Source organism: Nicotiana attenuata, unplaced genomic scaffold, assembly GCF_001879085.1.
Source record: "Nicotiana attenuata strain UT unplaced genomic scaffold, NIATTr2, whole genome shotgun sequence".
Classification (NCBI taxonomy): domain Eukaryota; kingdom Viridiplantae; phylum Streptophyta; class Magnoliopsida; order Solanales; family Solanaceae; genus Nicotiana; species Nicotiana attenuata.
In genome coordinates, this window is record NW_017670868.1 from 312820 (window position 1) to 340578 (window position 27759).

A 27759-nucleotide genomic window follows, 5' to 3' on the forward strand; every position below is an offset into this window, starting at 1 on the left:
GGATTCATGTGAAACAAAAAGGTTTGGTAAATGTCAGTTCATGAGCAATGCAACGGATAAAGGGTATTGGGTCTGAACAGAGAAGAGGTATTTTCTGTGATAAGGGTGGCAAAGAAATTGGTTAGTCAATAAGCAAGCAACGTCTTTTCAAGGTGAAATCAAAGTTATCATGGCAAGTAAAGGAGCAATGGACACAAAGTCAAGGCCACAAACCAACCACCATGTTTAAACTCACAAGTTTTCTTTGTCTGAAACAGGGACGGAAGCTATGTTCATACCAAAGCTGGGAAGCTTGAAATTTTCAAGGTGTGACGCCCCAATTCTGCTTACGTAAAGGCTATTGAGAAGATCACACATCACCCCTAGGAGAAACACTGCCTAGTCGGGGTTTTCAAGTTATATTTTGTTGTAGGAAACACACTTCCTAAATTGAGATTTTACCCTTAGGAGACGCACATCCTAGTTTGGATCATATGAGTTTGAGTCACTAATGGTTTTACCCCTATGAGACGCACTTCCTAGTCTAAGTCTTCCAAATTATATTTTGTTTAGGAGATGCACTTCCTAAATTGAGATTTTCCCCTAGGAGAGGCACTTCCTAGTCTGGTTCATTTAAGTTCATTCATAGGAGACACACTTCCTAAATTGAGAGTTCATTCATGGGAGACGCACTTCCTAGTTTGAATCATTGAAGTTTCACCCCTAGGAGACGCACTTCCTAGTTTGTGTAGGTTATATTTTTGTTTTAGGAGACGCACTTCCTAAATGGAGTTTCACCCCTAGGAGACGCACTTCCTAGTTTTGGGTCATTTAAGTTTATTCCTAGGAGACGCACTTCCTAGTTTGAGTCATGAAAGTTCCACCTCTAGGAGACGCACTTCCTAGTCTGGCTTTTTCAGGTTATATTTTATTTTAGGAGACGCACTTCCTGAATTGAGATTTCACCCCTAGGAGACGCACTTCCTAGTTTGAGTCATTTAAGTTTGGCCCTAGGAGACGCACTTCCTAGTCCGGTTCATTGAAGTTTTACCTGTAGGAGACGCACTTCCTAATCAAGGTCTTTCAAGTTATTCTTTTAGGAGACGCACTTCCTAAATTGAGAGTTCATCCGTAGGAGACGCACTTCCTAGTTTGAATCATTAAAGTTTCACCCCTAGGAGACGCACTTCCTAGTTTGGGTAGGTTATATTTTTGTTTAAGGCGATGCACTTCCTAAATTGAAGTTTCACCTATAGGAGACGCACTTCCTAAATTCAGAGTTCATTCATAGGAGACGCACTTCCTAGTTTGAGTCATTGAAGTTTCAGCTATAGGAGACGCACTTCCTAAATTAAGAGTTTACCCCTAGGAGACGCACTTCCTAGTTTGAGTCATTTAAGTTCGGCCCTAGGAGACGCACTTCCTAGTCTGGTTCATTGAAGTTTTACCCATAGGAGACGCACTTCCCAGTCTGGCTTTTCAGGTTATATTTTATTTTAGGAGACGCACTTCCTAAATTGAGAGTTCATGCATAGGAGACGCACTTCCTAGTTTGAGTCATTGAAGTTTCACCCCTAGGAGACGCACTTCCTAAGTTGATTTTCACCCATAGGAGACGCACTTCCTAAATTGATAGTTCATTCATAGGAGACTCACTTCCTAGTTTGAGTCATTGAAGTTTCACCCCTAGGAGACGCACTTCTTAGTCTAGGTCTTTCAGAATACACCTGTAGGAGACGCACTTCCTAAATTGAGATTTCACCCCTAGGAGACGCACTTCTTAGTCTGGGTCTTTCAGAATACACACATAGGAGACACACTTCCTAAATTAAGAGTTCATTCATAGGAGACGAACTTCCTAGTTTGAGTCATTGAAGTTTCACCCATAGGAGACACACTTCCTAAATTGAGAGTTCATTCATAGGAGACGCACTTCCTAGTTTGAGTCATTGAAGTTTCACCCATAGGAGACGCACTTCCTAAATTAAGAGTTCATTCATAGGAGACGCACTTCCTAGTTTTAGTCACTGAAGTTTTCACCCCTAGGAGACGCACTTCCTAGCCTTGGTCAATTAAATTCACCCCTAGGAGACGCACTTCCTAGTTTGGTTCACTCAGGTTTTATTTTAGCAGACGCATTTGTTAGTCAAAGTTTTTGGTTTTACTCATAGGAGACGCACATCCTAATCTAGTCTTTAGTTTACTCTCATCATTGCATCAGTAGTATAAGTGGTTTACAATTTTGCTTACAACTCACAAATTTTCCTAGAGCAAACTGGGGCAGAAATTTTGTTTGTTTTGTTTGTTTTGATGAAATCAGGCACCCACCTGGAGAACAAAGGAAGATAGCACAGATTTTCAAAGGAAAACAGTTCAAGCTTCGAGGAAAAACAGTGCAAGTATTAGCAATCGAGCGCCTACCTGGAGAATAAGAGAATTCACTTCAGAATGCAATTCATGTCAGCAACAAAAGAAGCTCGCGGCAAGAATACGAGGCAATAGTCCGAGGTGATCAACAGAAGTTAGTCACAATAAAGAAAGAAAAAGGAGAAAGGCAAGAAGTTAATCCAAATGCAGAAGTTGATGAAAGATGTGGGCTGCTCAAGACATGGCCAAGGCCACAAACACTGCGTGCCTGGTCCTGATCCGAAAAGCCGAAGCAGGATGAACAACCACCTGCAACTAGCAAGCGCCAAGGTTCAAATCTAAAGTCTACATGAAGAACCATTCAAGACTCAAGATCAAGCTTCAGAAGACTTATAGATAGGAATCTTGTAACTCATAGTTGTCAGGCTTAGCTAGTCTTTTTTATTTCTTTTGATTTTGATGTAATAACAGGAACGCGGACCGGAACCTCGGCGGAACGGCACCTCGACTGGCTCTCCATCTCGGCATACTCCATCATCTCACTCACTTCTGAACTACACGTGGCCTGATTCCTTTATAGCCAAGGATATGTAGGCAGCTCAGATACCAGGGCTCTGTCACATTCCCCATTTCTCTTAGTTTTAGTCTCTCCAAATAAGGGTCGGGTCAAAAAACCTGTCTAGTCGTTCTTTGTCTGAAAATACTTCATATTTCCAGTCAAGAGGGGCAGCTGTAGACATGTGATTTTTGACCCTCCCCAAGAGTTTTTATATTTTAGCATGTAAATATTTAATGTAGGCCTAATATAGCTATTTCAGCCATTTTTGACTTCTTTCCTTTATTTTCGTCATAAAAAATGGAAAATTACAAAAATATTTTAGATTACGTATCTTTCATAAATTTAAATAAGAATTATACAAAAATAGTACCTTATTTTTATCTTTACATAATCTTTAAAATACAAAAAATATATAATAGTTTCATGTTAGATTTTGCATTGTGTAGTATTTTTATCTTATTTTAAAAGGAGTCAATTAAGGTGTTGGATCACAATTTTAAGAGTTTTAGAGCCCAATTCTTGGCCCAATTCGGATTAGTCCATTAAGCCTAGGGACCCTTCTAGACTCTTCTTTGGAACAAAAACAAATAAAAAGACCTTAAGGACCTAATACACAAAAGACCTAGGGACTAATTGACAAAATACACAAAAATATACCTAAACCTAGACTATACCTATAAAGTAATGATTAAAAATCTGAAAAGGGACATAGAAAAGAACGCCCAAAAGAAGGCTAAAAAAAAGCTGCGCAAAGAGGACCCCCCCCCCTCCCATCGATGGAATCTGCTTCTTCTTCATAGAAGAGAGCCAAAATTCATGGCTGCTTCCTAATCGAAACCACTAGCCCCGCCTCCTTTCACATTTTTCCCCAACTCCTTCCATTGTTTCCGTCATAGATCACACACGCACCACCAGACGAACAGAGAGCAGCGATGAGAGAGTGAGGAATTTCGTTCCAAAGCATGGAGGTCGATCGAGCTCGAGGGGTCGTTCATAGTGCGGTTCTTGTTCCAGTTTGGGTTTGATTGTTGTGTTGAGTGTTGGTTGTAATACTTCCTCGATTTCTGTCCGTGTATTACTGAATATTTAATCAATCGAAAGTTCGATTTTCAGTTTCCATAGTTGCTGAAGTATTATTAATTGAAAAGCAATTTCAGTTCTAAACTGCATTTTGCTGCTGGGTTTTGTTCATTTGAGTCCATTTTGGAGTCATTTGTGAGATCTGTTTTGAGTTGGGTATTGAAATTTCGAGGTCATCAAGGTCCAGTCTGTCGATTTCACCATTGAAGTTGTGGCCGATTAGTTTTGCTCTGTTTGAACACCCTGTTTCTATTTCTTTTAGTTCCGTTCACGTCGTTGTTACCATATGTTCTTGTACTCGACGTTGCAGAAGCTCTTATATCCGAAATTTCATCTTTTAAAGCTGCTGTTGATTGCTGTTGTGCTGGCTGAATTTATGGCTGAGCTCCAGCCTTAGCTTTTCAACCTTTTTGGGCATTTCTCGTTCGTTTGTTCCGGCGTTGGGGCTCTGTTGGTGTAGCTTGGTTCAACTGTGGTTGCTCGACAACGAGGTTCGTGGTTCCGAGTCCGATTTGCTGTCGTCTTTGTTCAGATTGTCGCCATTGAGGTCCATTACTCCTTGTTTTACTATGTTGGCTTAATTTCATGATTTTGGTAAACTTGCGAATATATTTTGCTCTGGTTTTTGTTGAATGCTGTGTTAATTCTCTGTTGCTCTATCCTTATGAAATATTTTAAACGTCTTATTAACAAAGTCCATGTTCATTAGAAGATACATTGATGTAGTGATGATTTAGACTTTATTGAAAGAAGTTTTGGTCCATTCTTTTCTACTTATTATTCTTGAACATGTTTGTAGTGAGAAACAAAATATTTTCTATTGTTGTTTGTATGTTTGGATATTTCTTTGGGCTTAATTTGGTTCCATAATCTCTTCTGCCAAAGTTAGGAATAGCAATTAAAGAAAACCACAATTTGTTTAAGGCAAAACGGACTATGGGCTTTGGGGTTTGAACAGAATTAAAAGAAATTATCATGAACAGAATTTATTAGTTGTTAAAATGAATATCCGTAATTCACTTAGTTGAATGCTTTTTCTTTTAATTTAAGAATTGAGGTGCACCGTGCCGAACAAGAATGGCAATTGCGTGACCTTCGTTTTATTAACCTTAACTCAGCTTTAGATTCCGAGGCGTGCCATTTCGCAAATTCTATGACCCTCGCAAATGCAAACGCGTAGTTGCTTTTAGGCGCGTTATTTAATAATTTTACCTTCTTAAACTCGGGTGCACATTTATGTGACCCAAATCCAAATCCCAATGAAATTAAAATACGTCAAAAACCACGGGTGCATTTATGTGACGTGGTTCAAGACGTGTTTTAATGAGGTTGCAATTCTCTTTAAAAAAAATAAAATAAATAAAAGCGGTTAAAGTTAAAATTTGCACATAGGTTCATAATTGTTTAAAATCAGATAATTAAGCCGAATATAACAGTTGAGCGACCGTGCTAGAACCACGGAACTTGGGAATGCCTAACACCTTCTTCCAGGTTAACAGAATTCCTTACTCGGATTTCTGGTTCGCGGACTGTTAAACAGAGTCATTATTTTCCTCGATTCAAGATTCTAAACCGGTGACTTGGGACACCATAAATCTCCCAAGTGGCGACTCTGAATCTCTTAATAAATGAATCCCGTTTCGATTGTCACTTCAAGTTGGAAAAACTCCCTTTCATATACCCCTTCCCGGGGGTGTAGTAAGTAAAAAGGAGGTGTGACAAAGAGGCACCAGGGTCAAATGCAGAGATTGCTCATCTAACCGAAGAAAATGCTGATCTCAGGCAAGAGGTTGAGAACCTGAAGGAGAAACTGCTCGTAGAGCAAATGTCGGCCAATGCTCGAATTGATCTCATTCTCAACACTCTTCCTGTAGCTTCTAAGCCCTCTCCTTCTAGTGTCCCCTAGGCAAATCCTTCAGTGACCAGTTTCTGTTTAAACTCTTTTGATGTAACAACTTGTGGTAGTTGTTTTTGTTTTCTTTTTTTGGTGTGGATGGAATTCATTTGTAGCCCTCCCGCTGTTACAGTCCAAATTTGCCTTTGCTGTAATAGCAAAGGCTTATGTTTTATAAGTATTAATGAAAACTCTCCTCTTTGCTATAACTGCTTATGTTTCTCTGCTTCTCTTCTCTATCATGTGGTGTGTACATATGTGGCATGAGTTAGCTAGGCTAGACTTCTTTATGTTGATTGCTTGCTTGTGTATTTGTAATGATGCCAAAAGGGAGAAGTATAATTGAAACAGGGATCTGATTAAGGGGGAAGCATAAAGTCAGGGGGAACTTGTGAAGTTCCTGTTACTTCATCTGGTTTATTTTTCTCTGAAAATGGGTTATCAATTTCTAAGTTTGTCATCATCAAAAAGGGGGAAATTGATGGGTTTACAGTACCTTAGCCTTATGTTTTGATGATCTAACAAACTTACTGTCAAAGAACCAGATAAGGGACCAGACACACTTGGTACACAATTCAATCAACGGACTCGAGCTAATGTGAGTTGCTATGACTTCAGAAAATAAAAATCAACACAGGGACCTGATCCCCTTGTGTTTCCTTGACAGCAGTACGAAGTCAACCGTCTACAGCTGGAAAGTGACTGCCTGCACTGTACACGCAAACAGTGCAGCACAGTACTCCAACCATTCCCCTTTGACCAACCAAGTGATTACATCATTCAAGTGATTTCACCCAAGTTGTATTAAAAAGAGTATAACAACAAAACATCACTTGAACACTTGAGAGTTGATTCAAGCACTCTAACCATTCATCTGTCAAGCATTCAATTCTCAAGTGCATCAAGAATAAATTACAACACTACTACGGACCAGTTCCTACAGCAAGTATCTTGTATGTCCTTAGTTGAGTTGTAACTTTGTAATTGTTCTTCATTGTAATTCCTACTTTGCTTATCTAGAAGCTTTAATTTGGAACCCCTTCTAAACCATAAACCTTCAGTGTTTGTGTCGTGACTAGAGTTAGTCATGAGTTGAAAGTCTTTGTAATAGGTGTATTGCAAAGTGGCTTGTAATAGGTGTATTACAAGTTAGTGAGGGATTAAGAGTTTAATTTCTAGATTCCATAGGTTGAAATCCTACTAGTGTAGGTCGTAGTTTTTTATCCCCTTGAGCAGGGATTTTTCCACGTAAAAGATCCATGTTCCATTTACTTACTGTTTTATTAGCACTACCAGTGGAAACCTATAGAGGACTTGGTCTCTATATAGTTTGGTGGACTCATATATTCTATCACTTTGGTTCTTTCATGAAAAATAGGGTGAGCTGCAATTTGGATAGCAGCCTTATTGTCGCAGAATAGTCGAGTAGGCAGTGAAGCTTCAACTCTTAGTTCTTTAAACAATCCAGTCAGCCATACAACCTCAGTTACAATGGCTGCCATGCTTCGAAATTCTGCTTTAGCAGAGCTTCTGGAGACTGTTCCCTGTTTCTTGGACTTCTAGGAAATTAAGGCTTTTCCCAACTTCACCAGATACCCTGTGACAGACCTTTTAGTCGCTACACAAGATCCCCAGTCTGAGTCACAATAGGCAACTAACTGTTGACACTTACCTGCTGGTATAAACAAACCAAGTACTAGTGCTGTTTTGATATGCCTTATTACTTTCAAGGCAGCTTCCATATGGGATACTTTTGGTGTATGCATGTATTGACTGAGTACTTGTACTACAAAGGCTATGTCAGGTCTTGTAGTAGTCAAGTATAATAACTTTCCAACCAATCTTTGAAACATTCCTTTGTCATCAAGTTCTGCAGCATTCTTTTCACCCTGTATCAGCTGGTCAAACTCAACAGAGGTGAGTTTGTGATTGAATTCTAAAGGTGCAGCTGCTGGCTTGCTACCTGCTAAGCCTGATTCAGACACCAATTCTAGAGCATACTTTCTCTGACACATAATTATCCCCTTCTGAGACCTAGAAAATTCAATGCCCAGAAAGTATTTTAGCTTTCCTAGGTCTTTCATCTTGAACCTCTCTTCCAAATCTTTCCTGACTTGCTTAATAAGACATAAATTGCTTCCAGTCACCAATAGACCATCAACATATACTAATATGATCAGCAACTCATGCCCAACCATTTTTGTGAACAAGGAGTAGTCAACGTGGCTCTGCACAAAGCCCATATCTACTAGTGCTTCAGTTAATTTTAGGTTCCATTGCCTAGGTGCTTGTTTCACGCCATATAAGGACTTGTGCAACCTGCAAACCTTAGTACTACACTCCCCATGGCTTGAAAAACCATCAGGCACTGTCATATAGACTTCTTCCAACAAATCACCTTGAAGAAAGACATTATGAACATCCATCAAACACATAAACCAATCTGATGCAGCAGCTAGTGCAATGACAACCCTCACAGTGACCATTTTGGCAACTGGTGAGAATGTTTCAGTGTAGTCTAGCCCCTCCTGCTGACTATATCCTTTTGCAACTAACCTAGCTTTGTACCTCTCTACTTCTCATGTGGACTCGTACTTGACTTTGAACATCCACTTGCATCCTACAGGAGTTTTTCATGGTGGAAGCTCTACCACTAACCATGTGTTATTTTCCTCAAGAGCTGCAATTTCAGTCTGCATTGCATTAATCTATGACATTAGAGAAAGACCTAGGCTCCAAAATAGCAGAATAAGCTACAATAGAAGCCTGATAAGCTAGGGAAAGATTGTTGTAACCTACATAGTTAGAGATTGGATATTGGCAGGCACCCTTCTAAGACTGAACTACAAAGTCTTTCAGCCACACAGGTGGCTTGGTGGTCCTTGAAGACTTCCTGAGTTCTACCACTGAAGCATATGGCAGGGTGGATGGAAAACCTTGTGAATTTGATAAGTCAGTAGGTGAATGATCTTCAGAGTGGTTGAGTATAGGATCTTCAATATGAGCTGAAGTAGGAGAGTTGATTGCATAGGTAGGGGTCGTATCTTGATGAAGAGATGGAGATGAAGTCTCAACAAATTTCAGCACATGGAATAGAATGGTAGAGTCAGAAGTCATGTGTTTGAAGGGAAATACATCCTACTTAAATACAACATCCCTACTGACAAAGAAAATCTTAGAGTGTAGATCATAAAGAATATACCCTTTTTGGGAGGCGGAATACCCCATATGAACTGATGGTATAGCTCTAGCACTGAATTTGTCACATTTCTTCACATTGGTTGCATATCACGGACTCCCAAAGATCTTGAGATGATGTAGAGAAGGTGACCCGTGGAATAACTGTTCAAATGGAGATTTACCTTGTAATACCACAGCGGGCAATCTGTTCAAGAGATAGACAGCAGCGGATACACAGGCCCCCCAGAATTTTAAGGGCACAAAAGCTTGAAATCTCAAGGCCCTGGCCATGTATAAAATGGATATGTGCCTCCTTTCAATAATCCCATTCTGTTGGGGTGAATAAACACAAGAGCTTTGATAGATAACTCCATGTTCCTTTAAAAAGGTGACTATTTGTTCATTAAATAACCCTGTTCGATTATCAGTTCTAAGACATTTTACTCCACTACCAAATGGAGTTTTGAGCATTAGGAAATCTTTTATCTACAGAATCAGCTTTAGTGGGCATAAGATAGATCCAGGTGTATCTAGAATAATCATCAACTAGTGTTAAGAAATACCTTTTACCATCATAAGTTGGTATCTTATAAGGCCTCCACACATAAGCATGTACAATATCAAATGCACCACTAGAACAAGTCAGACTATGAGAGAAATGTAGCCTTGATTGTTTAGCAATAGGACAAACAATACAGTGATGATCCTCTAGCTTTAGACTAGGTACAACATTTAGCTTTTGCAAGACTTTTAATGGAGCATGACCTAATATTTTGTGCCACAAAGAGGGCACAGAACAAGACTGTTCAGTAGCTAGATTACCACATTTATTGAATGCATCAGAAGTAATATTTACAGTTGGAAAAGAAGTAGAAATTTGCTTATGAAGCTCTTGTTGTCCAGACACTGGTCTTCCATTTGCCTTCAGAATATAAAGTCCAAATTATTCTTTACCAATCCCCAACATCTTCCCACTTGAGAGTTCCTAGAAGATACAAAAATCGGGATAGAAAGCTACCAGATATTGCAACTCCTTTGTGATCTTTGAAACTAAGAGTAAATTATATTTGAAATCTGGAATATGAAGAATATTTTGAACTGGATTATCTTTGAAAAATGATGCAACTCCTTTATGTGTAATAGCTATTTGCTCTCCAGTAGGTAAATGTACCTTGTTCCTATCATTTCCAATTAACTCCTCATACTCATCTAATAGATCCAGACTATGAACCATATGATTAGAAGCAACTATATCTACTATCCAATTCTGGTCTATAAGATGTGACATAAGTGCATGAGCAATACATGTTGTCCCTGCAGTTAGAACATTTGCTACAGGTTCAGCCTCTTGTCCTTTGCTTAGTAGCTAAAGAATTTGATTGTACTGCTCCTGAGTAGAGAAGTGAGCTGGTGAAGTAGGTGGAGCTGATTGATTGTGTGACTCGGGGATTGGATTTCCAGCACTTGTAACACTATTTGCATGAGTATTGGAAGGACCTTTATGTAGTTTGTAACATTTGTCTTTGGTATGTTCTCTACCTTTGCAATACTCACAGTAAATTCTAGATTTTCCAAATGAATTCCTAGGCTTATGTCACGCCCCAAATTCGAGGGACATGACCGGCGCCCGACCGGGTAGCCCCAGTCAAGCGGACCTGGGTGCCTTTCCTAACCCACGTGTTACCCCATGTTTTCCTTACTCAATATTCCAAGAATTAGCCATATAATTAACTTAGAACACCTTTTTGCAACACATATATACGTACATAATAGTTAATGAAATTATAAATTCTTTGCCCAACACATGAACATAGATTTACACAAGTTCTTAACCCACATCTACTGTCCACGGAGCCTCTAAAAGTACAACAGGATAATATAGTATTTGCCGGTAACAAGGCTCCGGCTATACCTTTCACAAAAAAATCAAAATAAAACTCCGAAAACAAGCGGCCTGAGCCACGAGGGCCCCGAGAGGAAAGGGGCTCACCAAAAAGCTGATGGAGGACGAAGGGGAGGTACGATCGGTGGACTGGAGTACCTGCTACGGATCCACCTACAATCATAACACGAATGTAGCACCCCCGACAAAAGGGACGTCAGTACATTTGAATTGTATTGGTATGCATGAACAAACCTTGCTCCAAGTAAACTCGAACCATAAACAAGTATGTAGCAGTAATAAGAACAACGATCAAATCAACAAAGAGGGAACAACTAAGCCGAACAAATATACAATCTCTCCTGCTTCCTCTTCCACACTTCCACATCAATAATTTCACAATTATAAACAAGTATGTAATCGTAATAGAAATAACAATCAAATACACAAAGAAGGAACAATCAAGCCAAACAAGTTTACAATCTCTCCTGTTTTCCCCTTCCACATTTCCACATCAATAATTTCACAATTTGTTCATAATTTCATTTCAATAGTGATTTTGATCACTTTCCACCCTTATTACCTCGGCCACCCTTATCACCACAACCCACACCTTATTACTTCGTGTTGCGGCGCGCAACCCGATCCCACCGAGCAATCACAATTCACAAACAATACCACAGCAATGACAATTTACAAGGAGAACAACAACAAGTTTCAGGAACAACAACAACAAATCCCAATAACAACGACAACACATCTCAAGGAACAACAACACAACTCACACAGGGTTTATATGACTATCAATGTCATTTCCATCTTTTTCAACAGCCCGTTGTACCATTTAAATCACAACAATGATTTTTCACAACTAGCCACAAAGGATGTTACCACAGTTATCTCAATTTTCACCAATTTCGATTCCTTTCCATCATTTATTCCACAGTTCTTACCACATAACACATTCGCAATCACAACTTGGTTTATTGCCATTTACTTGCACAATCATATCGGACGTCTTAACCAACAACGTTTAAGGCACAATATTTACATGAATTCACAAATGGTTCACACAAGTAAACACATATTACTAGCAAGAGTTTAACTTCACAAATAACCCACGTAGACAACACGTACCAAATATGGAACACCAAGCAAGGTGATTTTACAAAGATCAAAGTTAGCCATACATACCTGGAGCCGAATTCCCTTTTAACTTCTATTTTCAATTCACCAAATAATCTAGCAACGTCAATCTAGTGCACAATTTAATACACATAACTTAGAATTGGGGTTCACAAATGCTTCTCAAACTTATCTAGGTTATCAGCCCCTTCTTTGTATAAGTCTTTGCTCCCACCCAACTACTCCTACTAGATTTTAGGCTATAGAAAGGCATGCATGTATGAGTTCAACCATTATTTTCAAGAACCAATGCATGAGACTCCCCCCCCCCCCCCCCCTTTACGTTAACCTGAAATTCAATGAAAAGGGTTAGGGATTTTACCTGCAAGAAAAGGGGGATGAAGATAAGCTTGAAATTTCCAGGCCAGGATAGTTTTGAAGAACCAAATTTTGGAGAAGATGACTTTCTCTCTCAAGACCCTCTCTTCCTCTCTCTTATTTTGTGTAGAAGATCGTTAAAGAATGAGGGGGATGGGTGTTTTATTTCAAAGGGGTCGGGTTATTCAACAGGGAGATTTTGAAATTGCAGAGGCTTGGTTCGATCAAGCCGCTGAGTATTGGAATCAGGCTATAGCGGTTACTCCCGGTAATTATATTGAAGCGCATAATTGGTTGAAGATCACGAGACGTTTCGAATAAAAGAAGATCCCGTTTATTTATTATCCTTTATTTAGAATCTTAGTCTATTATTTTTGATTTTTTTATTTAGAATTTAGATATTTGTTATAATATATTGTTTGTTGGACCCATCAGATCAGTTAACTAAAAAACGGATCATTCCTTTGCTTTTGAAAGACCCAATCACATAATTTCATTATCTCCCTTCTAAGCCTTCTATTTCATCTGCTATTTTTTAGGAATAAAAAAGGATACATAGATAGAGTACAAAATAGACTTTGTTTATTATATTAAATTAAAAAAAATTCATTCATTAAAACTAATAAAATAAACCCTCGAATCACTAAATATATATAGCGGGGATGTCTCTTAGTAATGTTTAATGGCTACTCGTGTGATTTGGAATAGAGTAATTAAAATCTTCTAGGTAAAAAATTAAAGAGCTCCATCTAATAACTTCTATGAATATACTTTTAAAATTTAGAAAAATAGAAGCCCGAGCAAGATCTGCGGTCGCATTCTGCGATCGCAGAAACGAAATGCGGTCCGCAGATTGGACCGCAGAAGTGCCCCCCAAAACTCTGAGGAGTCTGTTCGGGTCTGCGACAGGAATGCGGTCCGCATTCCTGTTATGCGGTCGCATTGTGCACTGCAGAACTGACCTTCACAAATCCTTGAGGAACTTATGCGACGATTATGCGGTCCGCATATTGGTTATGCGATCGCATAATAGATCACATTTTCAACATTAATTTTGACAACTCTTCTATTTCACTCTGAGTTAGGAGTGCGGTCCGCATACTAGATCTGCGACCGCATTCTGGGCCGCAGAATGGCATTTTCTGGAAAAATTGATTCTTTTGATTTTTACAAGCTTAGATCAATACCCTAACACATATTCGGAGTCGACACCACAAGATACTAGGTTTTGAGCCAAAAATTTTTACGGGGCCTCACAGCTTAAAGCCTCCATTGTAGTTGTTAGTAATTGAATCCGCCATTGTTGTTGTAACCTCCATTGTAATTAGTATTGTGTGGCTTATTGCTCATCATTGCTGCAACTTCATTATTGTCAGTTAAGGGAGCAGCACCTTTCCCATGCATTCTTTGACTCTCCACATTGATAATCATGGCATAGGCCTGATTTATGTTAGGCAGTGGCCTAGTCATTAGAACTTGGTTCTTAGCATTCTCATAGGACTCTTTCAAACCAGTCAAAAATTGATATAGTTTCTGCAGCTGATAACGTTCAGTATGCCTCTTAGATTCAGGACATCCATAGGTAGGTGTAGGATCTAGAGTTTTATACTCATCCCACAACTCTCTAAGTCTAGAGAAATATACAGAAACAGAGGAGATTCCCTGAGTTAAGGTGGCAACCTCTTTATGCAGATAGCAGGCCCTAGAAGCATTGACCTTATCGAACCTTTCTCTAAGATCCTCCCACACTTTGTGAGCATCAGATTCATAGATCACTGTACTAATTAGACTAGGTCATTATCTAGGCTTGCATTACACCTGTCCCACAACTCATGTAGGCTAGAATCATACATCTCCCTACGACATGTACCCAACACAAAACCTAGCTTATTTTTACCATGCAATACGATTTTGAATGATCGACTCCAAACAGAATAGTTCTCAGAACCTTGAAGTTGAACAGAGACGAGTACCGAACCTTGAGTGTCGGATGAGTGGATGATTGTGATCAACTTGATCAACAGACTAAGGAATGGACTGAGCATCAGCTATATCTTCATTGATCGACATTGTTGCAGCAAGAAATTAACAATCGAGGTGAGATCTCCAAACCCTAGATCGTTGAAGGTAGTTTGAATTTAGCAATTGACTCAGAAATTGGCTCTAATTTTGCTTAACAGATATCTTCAATCACAGCTGAGCTAACCGAGGCCGAAAACCAAAGCTCTAATACCATGTTAAGAAGCTTTGGCTATGGCAGAAGAAGGTCCTAGAAGTAGAGAGAAACAGAAAGAAAGCAAGAGCATTTCTGTATATTGAGAAGAATGTACTGAACTAATAATCTCTCTACTTAACCACTAACACATCTACTGTATACATACGGTAGCTAACCACTAACTAACTTCTAACTAACTAACTGTAGTTACATAAATAGTTGGGACCCACTTCTCTTAACATTTATTACATTATTGAGGAATCGTGTGGAAGCTGGAACATATATATCCATGTTTACAGATTTTACTTGAAAGTTTATTGAGTAGTTTGAATCCTTAAACGAATTGCAAAAGTTTTCAACCTTACAACAGCTCTTAATTATTAAAATGGCGAAGTAGACGTTCTATCGCCTATTTATTTAAACAAATTGATTCCTAGTAGGCATAAAGAAGAAAAGAAGGAGGCATATAGATAGAACTTATAAAAACAAAGATCTAGGAGTAGTCGCTCCTAATAGAAGAAAAATTGTCATTTTAGATCACTAGCTAGGATGGAGTCGCTCCTTAACTATTCTATTACCAGAGGCCAGATCTAATTAACTAAGAGTTGTGCGACTACTGAGTTGCCTCAGAGATCAATGATATCAACAGTGGCGGATGCATTTTAATTTGGCAACAGAAATTCAGTATTTACCGACGCGAAGCATAAATATAAATGTTAAACCTGCTAAAATTTTGTCAAATATTAAAGCTGAAACCATAGTTTTTAAAGATATGATAAGTTTAAAATTAAAAATTAACCTTAAAGATCAAATCATTAAATTTAAATTTGGAGCACAGTGACAGATTCACAATGGGATCAGGTGCGTCTGAATTATCTTAAAGAATAATTGGAGTGATGGTATTCTGTATTTGCTATTTAAAATTTTATATCTCTCAAGATTTTAAAGTAGATATTTCATGCTTCAAATATAAAACTAGAAATGCTATCGCTTAACATTTTGGATGCCCGATAAATGCTAATAAGCGAGACTAAAAAATTAATGTGCTTTACTGACGCATGACGGGTCAATTTGTTAAAACGTGAAAGCTTGTTCTCTACCCATTATTTTTATTTTGTTCATTTTAAATATTTATGTTGCCTTCAGCTGATTCACTTGATGTTTTGGTTTTCTCTATTTAATTTTCAGGCAGGTACAAAAACGGAGGTAATACTTTCTTAAAGTTGACTATATCACAGTTACAGGTTCACACAGATAAATATTGCAATATAAAGATTCCATGACGTCTCGTAACGGGTAGGACAGTTTAGATATGCAACAAATAACTTTTGGTTGTGTGCAATAATTTCATATAGTGACCCAAAACTGTGAAGGGGTGGATTGTTTAGATATTAGCTTGTATTTCTGTGCATTAATTACATACAATGGCCTCAAGATTACTTAGGCAGAGAGTACGTAGTTAATAAAAGACCATTTTAATGAGATTTTTTTAAAGTTAAACATGGAATCAAAACCAAGACCTACTATTTCAGTTTGCCTTTTTAGTTCGCTTTAATTCGATTTATCAGTAATTAGAAGTTTATATCTCTCCCGCCCAGCATCGCATTTATTTGAGAATGAAATTTCAAAAGAGAAATTAGAAAAAAATAATGATTTAATTGGTCCAAATCAAATGAGGCAAGTAATAATGATTACGTAAAGGAGCACTCGGTTGGATTAGTTTTGACTTAGATAGATTCACTCGGTTTTGCCTAATCCTATTGGCTAGCAATGGTAAAGTCAGAGGAAATTTCCATCGGCATTGCATAGGAGCTGACACATATACAGGTCATCACATCTTTATCTATTCGTTTAACACCCTGCCCATATTTGGATCCTTTCTTCCCTTTAAATAATCAACCCCCACCTTCATTTCCAATCTCCTATTCTTTCTCCCTCTCTATTTCCTTTTGATCCAATCTCCCAATTGTTGCCAGAAGAGTCTGGCATTATTTTGCTGGTGAAGGCAGGCATTGTCAATAATTAAGGACTGCTGCCAAATCGTCTTATTTTTGTAACAATTGGGGTTTTGAAAGGTTAACAATTTTGGTGCGTAACCTGCAATCAACTTTTGATCTCTAGTACATAATATAATCTGTAGATATTGATTAATAGAGAAACATTTCTTTTTCTAATTTTTGGAAGAGCAGAGATCAAAGGGGGTTGTGAGAACCAGGAAGCTGTTTCCCTTAATTTCTTCATATTGTCCTCCGGTCGGGTAATTAACAAGGTAATTCCATGCATACTGATTGATTCCATCACCATTTCATTGCGTTTCTATCCAACCGTGAACCTTCTTTCATTGTTGTCGCAAAAATCAAACATTCACATTCTCTGACGATCATTTGTTAATAGCTACCAGAATGGGCCGGGGCGGGGTCGTGGCCGTTCCGGTTAGGTTCTATTTGAACCTGCAATTGGAACCTCTTGCTTTCAACCTGCAATGTGTTTTTTTCCAAACGATTTAGCCATTTAGGTATCTAATATAAAATGATGAAATGAAAACGAGAAGAACGCAATTACCGTTTGCACTTTCTTTATGATAATCAAACACCTATTTTGTTTAGCCAGACAAGAAACGTTCTTTCCCTTTATCTTCTCCTCTGGATTCTCTGATTTTGCGGCGAGATAAGAAACAAAAGGGGTTCTTTTCGTTTAATGGATTCATTTCAGGACAGTCTCAATTTGACGCTACCTTAAAAATTGTAGTGGATCACGAATAATATTCTTTTCCTCGAAACTTGAATCTCCAATTTGACATGTTATTAATAGTGATTCAACTTTTCTTCTGCAGAAGGATCATTAAGCGAATGAACAGTAGAAATGAGGAATCTCCGCGGGTGAGAGCCTTGCCAAACCCGCCTCCATTGCCAGTGTCTTTCACAAATAGCCGGCAGGAGATCAAATTTGTAACGAGGAAATCAGCAGTGAGAAAATACTGCTGCACGCCTAGTGCTACAAAGAATACGTGGGATTGCCTCTTTGATGAAGGTTACAGAGCTGACGTCTCTATCAATACAGATAACGGTGGCATCCTCTATGCGCATGCTAGTATTTTGGTAAGTTCTTTACACAATTGTGCGCCTTTAGAGTAGTACTAGGGTGCTTTTGGCACGGAATAGAAATTTTTAGACGTATTAGTTGTTGATCTCCGGATGTATGCGAACAGGGAATGAATTCTCCAGTATTTAAAAGCATGTTGAGTTTGAAACAATCAAGAGCACGTGGTTGTCGTGGTCATCAGCGATCCATCTCGATAAGTGGGGTTCCACCTGAGGCTGTTCAAGTTTTCATCAGATTCTTATATTCTTCCAGGTAGATTGATTCTCCTTTGACATCATTTCTGTGCTTTGGCTCTTAGGCACGTGCATATCTGGCTTCCAAAGTCGTTAACCATATTTCTAGGGTTTCAATGAAGGTCAATAATGTTGTTAAATTATTATTGGTTTGTTCTCTTGTTGAATAGTTAGCTTAATTTAACATAACTTTCTTATAGCTGTTTGTTTTCCAAGACTGAACAATCAATTTTAGGCACAGCAATGCAGTTATTCCATCTTTATAAAGTGATACTAGCCCAAATTAATTTTAAGATAGCAGTATAGTTTCCTAATGAAACTATATTTGTAATCTGAATGACAATAACTAGGTTCTGATCATCTCTATTTTCATTCTTCACATTGCAGGTATGAGGAAGAAAAAATGAAGGAACATGGGCTGAGTCTATTGGTGCTATCACATGCATATGCGGTCCCTCACCTAAAGCGAGAATGTGAGCTGCAGCTGGAGCAAAGATTGACCACGGAAAATGTGGTTGATATCTTCCAGTTGGCACTCTTGTGTGATGCCTCTCGGCTTAGCCTTCTTTGTCACCGTTTTATGCTGAAGCATCTTAAGCCAGTATCCGCCACAGAAGGGTGGAATGCCATGAAACAAAGCCACCCTGTGCTTGAAAGACAGATTTTGAGATCTGTAATTGATGAGGATATGGTAAGTAGTATCCCACATATGTTTAGAATGGATCTTATCCCATTTAAGTGGTTTAATAATAATATGATGACTTGTTTGCAGAGGGAGAAGGAAAGGGTGAGAAAGAACAACGAGAGGAAAATCTATATGCAGTTGTATGAGGCAATGGAAGCTTTGGTTCACATATGCAAAGATGGTTGTCGTACCATTGGTCCACACGATAAGGTTCTGAAAGAGGATCAAGAACCATGCCAGTATGCAGCGTGCAAGGGGCTAGAATTGCTCATTCGTCACTTTGCCGGGTGTAAGTTGAGAGTCCCTGGTGGCTGTATCCACTGCAAGAGAATGTGGCAAGTTTTGGAATTGCATTCTCGCCTTTGTGCCAATTCGGATGTTTGTCGGGTTCCTTTGTGCAGGTTTGTTATAATTATCTTTTTCCTCTACTTAGAAGAACAAACACTGAAGATCAGTCAGTTATTGATTTCTATGTATCAGAAGTGATCTTGTTTATAGGTTGATTAATTATTGTTTTTAATGTTTAAGCAGGAATTTTAAGCAAAAGAGAAGAAAACAGAACAAGAAGGATGAAATGAAATGGAGAATATTGGTGAGAAAGATAGTGAGATCCAAGAGCATTTCTGGAGCTCCATTCTTCTCATTTGAATCCACATAATTTGCAATACAACCAATCACTGTTGCACCTTATTGAATTCATTCTTTAATTAGATAAAATTCATTGTAACTTTTACTACTAAATTGGAATTTTGTGGCAAGCTGTACTTCTACAATGTAATTTATACAACTCACTGTAACTATGTATTAAGATCAATGCACAAATACAGTAGTCAGCTAACTTGAGTTCGATAACCGACTAAGTTGCTAGCTCAACTAACATCTATTTGCACTCGCTACAGTAACTAACCAACAATCATGTAACTGCTGAGTGCTGAGCTGTACTGCTCTCAGCTGCCTTCGAATAATCCTTAATCGTTGCTTACTTATCAATGAGCGAATACTTGGAAGTTATATTATTGATGCTGTTAGAAAAAGAGATCAGAAACTCCTAATACTTGCCAATCTTCAACTCCAAATCTCGTAGAGAAAAAGAAAAGAATTCCAAATCTTGTTTGCTCCTTGCTGAGGTCAGATCGTTAAGAGCATTATTTTTCTTGCATCAGTGATAGTTTGTACTAAGAACGAACCCTCATCATGCTCCCTCTGCTTTAATTTATATGACATTTTTTCCCTTTTGAAACATTGCAAATGCATAATTATTGGAAATGTATACAAAATACTGCTAGTTAAGTCAGTCCTAGTTAGTTAGTGGAAAGGACACGTGACTAGTGTGTTCAGCTGTCATTCTCTTTTACTCTGTATAAAAAGGAAGGTTCACTTCCATCTCTAAGACACAGAAACAAAAATACAGAAAAAGCTCTCTAGAATCTTCCACTGTTCCATTCCCTTTCAATGGCATTAGCTTATAACTGATTCACTGCTAGTTTTGACAATAATGTCATTTCTTTTTTATAAAACATTAATGTTACAATCGCCTTTTCAAGGAAAATTTTAATATATTTCTTTCACCATACTAATATTAATGTTAAGTTAAGATCTTAATTTTTGTGTGCAGTCCAATAAAATAAAGGATGGAGGGAGTAAAAGGTATGATTTTTTTTTTTTTTTTTTGAAAAAAAGCTTTTAGAAGTTGTGATATTAAATAAAACAATGACATTTGTGTGATTGTAAAATAAAGTTTAAAGTTAAATTATTTTTTAAATTATATTTTTTTGGAACAAATAAAAAAGGCGGAGAGTAAGCCAGTCAGAAGGGCGATTCGCACCCGTCAAGCGCCAGGAGAAAGAAATGGTGGCTCCTACTTGGGGGAAATCGCTTCACAAAATCATCAACAGCAGAAACGCATATTTGCGTGCTGTGACGCAGACAATTGTATCCATTGAAGAACCTGCGCGCCTTGTCATCTGTCTGGGTATGTCCGCCTGTGTACCCTTCCCTCATTTTGTAGCTCCCCCGTCCAGTCATTTTCAAATTGACATCTTGCACCTTACCCATTATTCCCATTCAAATTGCGGCCCCTTCATATATCTGTTGCATGATAAGGAGCTAGTACAATCAGTGGCGGAGCCAGGTTTTTCTGCTGTCAAAATATGAATTAATAAACTCACTAATAAGTCAAGGAGATTCAATAGTTTATATACATACCAAAACGACAACAATAAACCCAGTATAATCTCATGAGTGGGGTCTGGGGAGAGTAGAGTAGAGTGTATGCAGACCTTAGCCCTACCTGGTGGAGGTAGAGAGGCCAATAGTTTATATACATAATAAAAATAAGTTCATACCTAGCACACAGTGTCATTTTCCGACTACCTCCCATAAGAGTAGCTCCACCACTGAGTACAATTATTAAACAGGTTTGCAGCAGCAAAGCAGGCACTTTTACAGTCATTTGGTATGTCTACCACGAATTTTTGCTAGTATTGATCATTGATGCAGTTACTATTACACAAGGCAGATTTAGAATTTAAAGTCACTAGATGCACCTGTTAAATATATATACATATCTTTACAATTCATCTTTAAATTTTCCATGTACATGCATAAAACTCTAAGTCTAACACAATAAGTAAAATACATCCTGTATATTTGTTGGATCCACCTGTCTATATTAGGAAGGGCTTTTGTATATCCAAAGATTTGATTAAGATACATAAAATGCTTTGCTTTGTTTAGTTTTTATTCATCTTCTTGTATTTGTAGTGGCTGCGGGGCCTAATTCCGGACATGCTTTCCGTAATATCTACTTAATTTGCTGGTTAAACAGCTTTAGGGGACCTAAGTTAGACAAAAGTGTAAAGAATGTTTATTCTATAAAGGAGAAATAATTTCTTTGTATTGCAGCATTTTACTATCAAAATCGAGATCAGACCATAATGTCGCCTGGCATTGAACTTTTATGTCTCTTGACTATGTTTACAAATGAATAGGACTATGCCTAGGTCTATACCCGTCTCAAAAGTAAAAAGAGGAATAATCCCTTTACCCCGCATCGATTCGTTTGCATTGAAGGTTGATTATGAATCCTAGAATTCTTGCTGTCTAATCTTCTGTATCTTTGTGAAGGATTGACGTATAGGCTGCCTAATCTCTGTACTGTTCCTTCATTTATTGCTTCTTGTTTATGGAGCTGAATGCTATATTTGCCTGCTAGCACCAAAATGTTAGTGTCTCCCTGAAGATGTGAGACTGCTTCAATCTGGTGTTTCTTTTCCACCATCATCCTCCATCTGTGCTTGTCCATTAATGAGATGGTTGAATTATTTTCACATAAATTTCATGGAGATAAGCTATCATCATCCCAATTCCGTTCTTGTCTCACATTATATCTGTTCAAGACTGGTAGTGATGCAGTTGAAGCTATTCTGAATGATCTTGCACCACCAACCACTGTTTGATCCTGCATCCTCCTGACATCTTTGCACACATTATCCAATATGGAGAGGAAGTCTCGCACGATCACGAATATTCTCAGGGGATGAGCTTCCTCTTTTGCAGCATCACCGTGAAAATATTCTGTTACCTGTTTGACCATGGATAAGGCCTTTCTTTCTTCTGCTCTGATCCTCACTATTCCATCTTCTGCCTCCTTAAGAAACACTTTCATCGATTCAAAAAAGTTACCTTGCGTACCTTCCTTGCCATACTGCAAAACTGATCTTGCTTTATCAAGTCCCACTTCAAGCTTCAAGACATAGCTGCCCAGGACATCTGAGTCCATTGCTGCTGCTTTTTTGACATTACCAAGTTCTCTGCTTAATCCAGCAACAACCTGCAAACCTTGCTTCCTGAAATCTTCCTCCTTGAATCTGTTGTTTGCATTATTAGAAAGATTATCGCCTGGGGGTTCAGAACCCAGCCCTTCCGACCTAATAATCTCCTGCACCACAAAGTGCAGCAAGCTTGTCTTCCCGTCTGCTCCTTTTATATCTACTAATTTCAAAAGAGTGTCAAGTTTGAAAGCTCTGGCATCACCACGATTAGTTCCAACATTCATGCGGTTTCCTGTCCTTAGAACAGCTTCCAGGAGTTTGAGGAATAGTCTACTATTCTTCAGTTCTTCACTGGCTACCTGTCCATATGATGTGCAATGCACCACAGTTATTATGATTCTAGTAAATTATCGGACGAAAGGTCTAAATCCAGGTATATTAGCAGAAAATTTTAGCCTAGATAAGGTCTTTTAGGTAATTAGTACGGCATTCCTCTGAGAGTGGCTCAAGTTTACCCGTGGAATAATTTGATGTAGTCAAGATTCTTAGAAAGGTAATCCATGCTAATAAAGTAATTGAAGGCTTTAAATTCAACTCTAAATTCAGGTACAAAGAACACTAATGTAAAAGTTTTAGTGCAGCTAAGACCCTGGGGGCGTCAATATATACTCCCTCCGTTTCAAAAAGATTGTCCTAGTTTGACCTGGCACAAACATTTAATAAAGAAGGGAAGACTTTTGAGATATGTGGTCTTAAATAAACCATAGCATTTGTGTGGCTTTAGAACTTTTAAAACTTGTGGTTTTAAACCTGTTATAGCATTTGTGTGGCTATAAATGCTTCCTATTAAGGAAATATTGAAATGTAACAATTTTTTAAAACGGACTAATGAGGAAATAGTGCCAATCTATTTGAAACAGAGGGAGTAACATATTTATGTCACATCATCCTGAGAAATCACAGTCATTGAGTTCAGTAATACTTGTGTACGGAATGTCCTAGTCTATAGAATAAGCATCAGACTTTTGCCCTAATCAAAATATTGACGTATTATTAACACATGAATATAAATGACCCTTAAGCTCTTCTAGACAGTATAAATTTAAAAAGACAATTGTTAGTACCTCAAGAGTTTGGAAGGACTTTCTCAAATCTTTTACTTCACCATCAAAATTTGCTCTGTAAAGCATGGCTTCTACTCTTTTGAAGGCAAATGGTATATCAAGCACTCCCTTGAGGAATCGTTCTGCAGACCCTAATTTGGAGGTGTCTCCGCTGTATTCTCTCAGTTTTATCTCTTCTTCTCTTGTTGGAGCCATCTTGACCAAAGTCTCCAGAAGTTCAGGCCCCAATCCTTCAGGATTTCCTGCAACACAGAAACACATTGTGTCGCACGTAAATTATTTTGGTATATGCAGAACTGCAGATATGTGATTAATTAAGCCCCCTGGTGCACTTGCCATGTTTAACGCTCGTGGTTCAAAACATGGCACAACTTGAGACTGACATAGATGTAGTTTAAGTTGATCTAGCAAGCATGTCTTAAAAGTTTGGTTGGGCAAAATGGTGATAGAGTTTTCAGGGAGATTCACAAAATCATTACAAGCAAGAATGAAAATGATATGCTGCTTCTAGATAAAATTGTTTATTATGTTGAACACATATTTTCTGGCAAGACAAATCACAGATAAGTTTTCAGGAATACTACAAATATTAAAAAACAGATGAAAGGATATTCTGTCTAAATACTTCAAATTGTTTAATGAAATAAATGCGGGACCTCATGTTTGTTTGGATATATGTTGTTTTTTGTTTTCTTGCTCTTCTGAAGAGGTTGGAGTTATTACCTAATGAGAAAGCGGAACTAATAAGCTTTTACCTTTGAAATAGGAAACTTTCATTATTGTGCTGAGATAATTTGAATATTCTCCGAGGCACGGAATGGTATTAGGAAATTCTTGAGAATTCTATGGGTTAGATGCATGATCACTATGGCGCAATGTTGTATAGGAACTTACAGCTGGACAACTAGAAAGATATGCATTTGAAATGGCTTTCTCATCGCAGGAGAATGAAAGTATGCAGGAAATATACCATATGAAAAATGCTTTCGCTGGCTATTTCTAGTAATGGACTTGATTCAACCTTTCTAAATCTTCTCTAATCTATAGGTCCTAGGCAATATCAGAATTTAATATATGTGCTTGTTATATACCAAACTTTATTCATTTATTTGATTGTGCAAAAAAGGATCGCAGTTTCACCTGTTTGGGCATATCCAGAGTATGTACAAAATACTGAATCCGAATTCTAGTGCAGAGGCATGAGAGATTACATACCATTTAGAAGGGCTTCAGAAACCTCATCCTTAGTAACATTTAATGCTCGTAACATTATGGCAATATTCTGTGACTTCTTGGGGTCAAGTACCTTATTCTCCTGCTCAACTGGAGGAAGGACTGATTTCCTTGTTGCTTCCTTTGGTACTGGATTTGCTGAATTACATCCAAAAAGTGACTCCATCATGTCCTCATTCAATCTACAATACAAAAGGTAGTACTTATATAAGATATTAGTGTTGTTGGTAATCGGATCTTAACATCTTTGATCGTCTACTTACTGGAAGGAGCTCGATTTTAGTTGGTCCCAAACTGTGGCTCGATCAGAGGTTGCTCGCACTTTGTCCCAGTGCAAAGGCTTCAACTTAGGCTTGGAAGGATCTGTATCGCCAGAATCATGTCTTTCTAAAGAACTGGCATCTCCGTTTTCCTCTTCAGAAGAACTTGTCTTCTCACTCCCTGGTGTTGTTTTTGGAGTGGGACTCCTCGATTCTGTCCTAACCATTTGAGGGGAAGCTGTCGAAAGAACACTTCCTTGTAATCCTCCCGGTTTGCGGGGTGTTGAGACTGGAAGTGGGGGTGGAGGAGGAGGACGGGGGGGTGGGGGTGGCGGAGGAGGTGGTGGTGCCTTTGATATTTGTTGGGCTTGGTTGCTTATCAATTGAAGCTTTGCCATGTCTGGTGGAGGAGGTGGTGATGAAAATTTAGCCCTTTTTGGCACAAATGGGTGTGCTGGCTTAGTATACTGCGAGGGAGGCTCAGGTAGAAGTTGTTCCAATTGACCCCCTTGTGGTTGTAGCGGTGGTGGTGGTGGAGCTGGAGCTTGCTTAATGGATGGTATTATAGCATGTTTTACATCAGGGGATGAATCAGATAGGCGTGATCTTGGAGAAGTTCTCTTTGAGTAAGGGACAAAATTCTTGTTGCTTTGATAACTCTGCTTTAAACTGGGAGTATAATAACCTTCTTCATTGCTAACAGAGGAGCCTTGTGGAGTGTGAAATGCAGTGTCGCGGCTTTCCTCATCAGATGATGACATTGCAGTAGGTGAATCCATGCTAGGAGGGGGTGGGGGTTTGCTAAGTGGTGGAAGGGGTTGAAGGTCAGGACTTGGCCTATACCTATCCGATCTTTTAACAGAGTTCAATTTTCGATAAGGTGAGCCATTAGCACCATTGGACTGAGTCACAGTTGTTTGAGCAGATGGCTCAACTGTCCCAATATAAAGGAAAGTAGAAGGTGGCATTCTTGATTCCTCATTGATCCTCTGATTATTGCCCCCGACAAGCTTTTGAGTTTCATCAGGGTGTCTAGCGCGGTGCTTGTAAATGTAGAATGCCAAGGCAGATAACATTCCCAAGGTGACAATCCCAACTGATATTGCAATTGCCACTTTCTTGACTGGCTTTGCTGGCTGTGTGGCAACTGGATTTGACACTGGAGTTCCATTAATTGGACTTGCTGGAGGTTGCTGTGTCTGATCTGGTGTAGTCCCAGTAGGGACTTCTGGAAAGAAAGGCTGGTCTGGACTGGAAATGACCGGCTCTATCGGCGGCGGTGGCGATAGTGGTGGTGTTGAACTAACTGGAAAGAGGGGCTGATGCAGAATTCTCCTTGTGTTTTCCTTGGCAACCAACTCTTGAGCTGTGAAAGATGTAAGCAGTAATAGTATGAAAAAGATGCTCATAAGATGAGCTGCTACTCTCATGGTGTTATTTTTAAGGTCTCTCTTAAGTTATTTTTCTTTTCCCAAATCATCTCCGGTTTTTGTTCCACAAAGAATTCTAAAGAGAGAGAGGCAGAGAGAGAGAGTAAAGAAAAGCTTCTGTTAGCTGCAAGATCTGGATGCTGTAGTGTGGGGTGGATGATGGGAGCAGTCAGCCGCACTTTCTCTTTTCATATTTTGGTATTTCCTAAAATTATGCCCTGGAATTTAGATTTCCTTAAGTTTATAATTGGTTGTTTTTGGAATCACTTTCTCTTAGTCAATGGAGTAGAGATGTGAAATTTTAATTTGAGCAGAAAAATATTATTAAAGCAATTTGATTTTAAAAAAACAAGTAAGAACGATTCAACTGAGGACGTAAAAAGGAACAGAATGCCACAGCCAACAGGGGTAGTGAGAATCTGCTTTTATTGGTGCTTTTTCCACGTTAAAGGACGATGATGACAATCTGCTGGGGCTATAAAGATCACGTTCCTTGCCACTTTTTTCTCCATATAAAAACCTTTTTCTTATTTTGTTTTATTCCCTAAACTTATGCCTTTTCGTGACAGAGGGGAGGGACAAAAGAACTTTCCCCATTTTCTTCTTGGCGCTGTTATGTTAAATACGTTGGTCGAATGGCGTCAAAATTCTAAGGGCAAAATTGGGCATTAAATTTATATTGTCTTTAATGGCTATCATCTCATTTTCATGTGATTACGCGTGTCATCTTGGTAATGAGCAACTTTATTAGACGTCTTGGATTGATGGGGACCTTCTATAGTGCGAATTACGCGAGGAATATAACTCTGTGGTCTCTCCTTGTTATTTTAAAAGCTGAAAGAAACTCGCCTTCACAATATAGTTAGCAAAAGCAGGAAACTAAAAATAGAATATAGTATCTACTAATTCGTACTATGGTATCTCTATTGCTGTTATATCATTTAATATTTTCGCAAGAAATATGGTTTCAATTGCCTCCCCTTTATTAAAGTGAATACTCCCCTGTCAAAACAGCTTGTTTGGATGGTTGTTACGTATTGTTTCATAATGTATCGTATCGTATTGTATTGTATTGTACTGTATCATTTGATAAATACAATCTTTGTATAGATTGTGTCGTTTGCCATCGTTTCATGATATCACACACCAGCAATATGAAGAATAAACTTGCAATATTATAAAGAAAAATTATGATACAGGGTAAAATTATTATATAAAAAGGTAGGGTAAATGATGAAATAAAATTATTTAATAACAATG

The 27759-nt window shown here is 38.4% G+C and overlaps 3 protein-coding genes across 3 annotated transcripts; 1 reads left to right on the forward strand and 2 right to left on the reverse strand.

Annotated features, from left to right (window-relative positions):
* Positions 1–9167: 9167 nt before the first annotated feature.
* On the reverse strand, positions 9168–14514 carry LOC109244052. The gene is made up of 5 exons (XM_019411080.1): positions 14483–14514; positions 13758–14074; positions 10078–10373; positions 9623–9981; positions 9168–9264 (listed from the first exon to the last, which is right to left on the reverse strand). The coding sequence occupies exons 1-5, from the start codon at positions 14512–14514 to the stop codon at positions 9168–9170; spliced, it is 1101 nt and encodes a 366-aa protein (XP_019266625.1).
* A 2043-nt stretch (positions 14515–16557) lies between these two features.
* LOC109244056 (BTB/POZ and TAZ domain-containing protein 4) lies at positions 16558–19531 on the forward strand. The gene is made up of 7 exons (XM_019411085.1): positions 16558–16747; positions 16849–16928; positions 17493–17757; positions 17868–18013; positions 18382–18685; positions 18767–19080; positions 19211–19531. Exons 3-7 carry the CDS (start codon positions 17509–17511, stop codon positions 19335–19337), a joined length of 1140 nt encoding a protein of 379 aa, XP_019266630.1. The 5' UTR covers positions 16558–16747; positions 16849–16928; positions 17493–17508; the 3' UTR covers positions 19338–19531.
* A 2002-nt stretch (positions 19532–21533) lies between these two features.
* Positions 21534–26931, reverse strand: LOC109244055 (formin-like protein 6). The gene is made up of 4 exons (XM_019411084.1): positions 25073–26931; positions 24792–24991; positions 23577–23818; positions 21534–22811 (listed from the first exon to the last, which is right to left on the reverse strand). The coding sequence occupies exons 1-4, from the start codon at positions 26497–26499 to the stop codon at positions 22017–22019; spliced, it is 2664 nt and encodes an 887-aa protein (XP_019266629.1). The 5' UTR covers positions 26500–26931; the 3' UTR covers positions 21534–22016.
* Positions 26932–27759: the final 828 nt, after the last annotated feature.

Bases quoted from the DNA above. Each gene is read 5' to 3' on its own strand.
- LOC109244052 (XM_019411080.1), bottom strand. From the start codon at position 14,514: ATGTCGATCAATGAAGATATAGCTGATGCTCA. The intron at 10,374-13,757 runs GTTACAACAACA...TTCTAACTGCAG, and splicing joins CAATACTAATTACAATGGAG to GGACAACATGTATTGCTCAT. The intron at 9,982-10,077 runs GTAGCTTTCTAT...TATATTCTGAAG, and splicing joins CAAAGGAGTTGCAATATCTG to GCAAATGGAAGACCAGTGTC.
- LOC109244056 (XM_019411085.1), top strand. From the start codon at position 17,509: ATGAACAGTAGAAATGAGGAATCTCCGCGGGTGAGAGCCTTGCCAAAC. The intron at 17,758-17,867 runs GTAAGTTCTTTA...GTATGCGAACAG, and splicing joins ATGCGCATGCTAGTATTTTG to GGAATGAATTCTCCAGTATT. The intron at 19,081-19,210 runs GTTTGTTATAAT...ATGTTTAAGCAG, and splicing joins TGTCGGGTTCCTTTGTGCAG to GAATTTTAAGCAAAAGAGAA.
- LOC109244055 (XM_019411084.1), bottom strand. From the start codon at position 26,499: ATGAGAGTAGCAGCTCATCTTATGAGCATCTTTTTCATACTATTACTG. The intron at 24,992-25,072 runs GTAAGTAGACGA...TTTGTATTGTAG, and splicing joins CTAAAATCGAGCTCCTTCCA to ATTGAATGAGGACATGATGG. The intron at 22,812-23,576 runs GTACTAACAATT...TCATATGGACAG, and splicing joins AGTCCTTCCAAACTCTTGAG to GTAGCCAGTGAAGAACTGAA.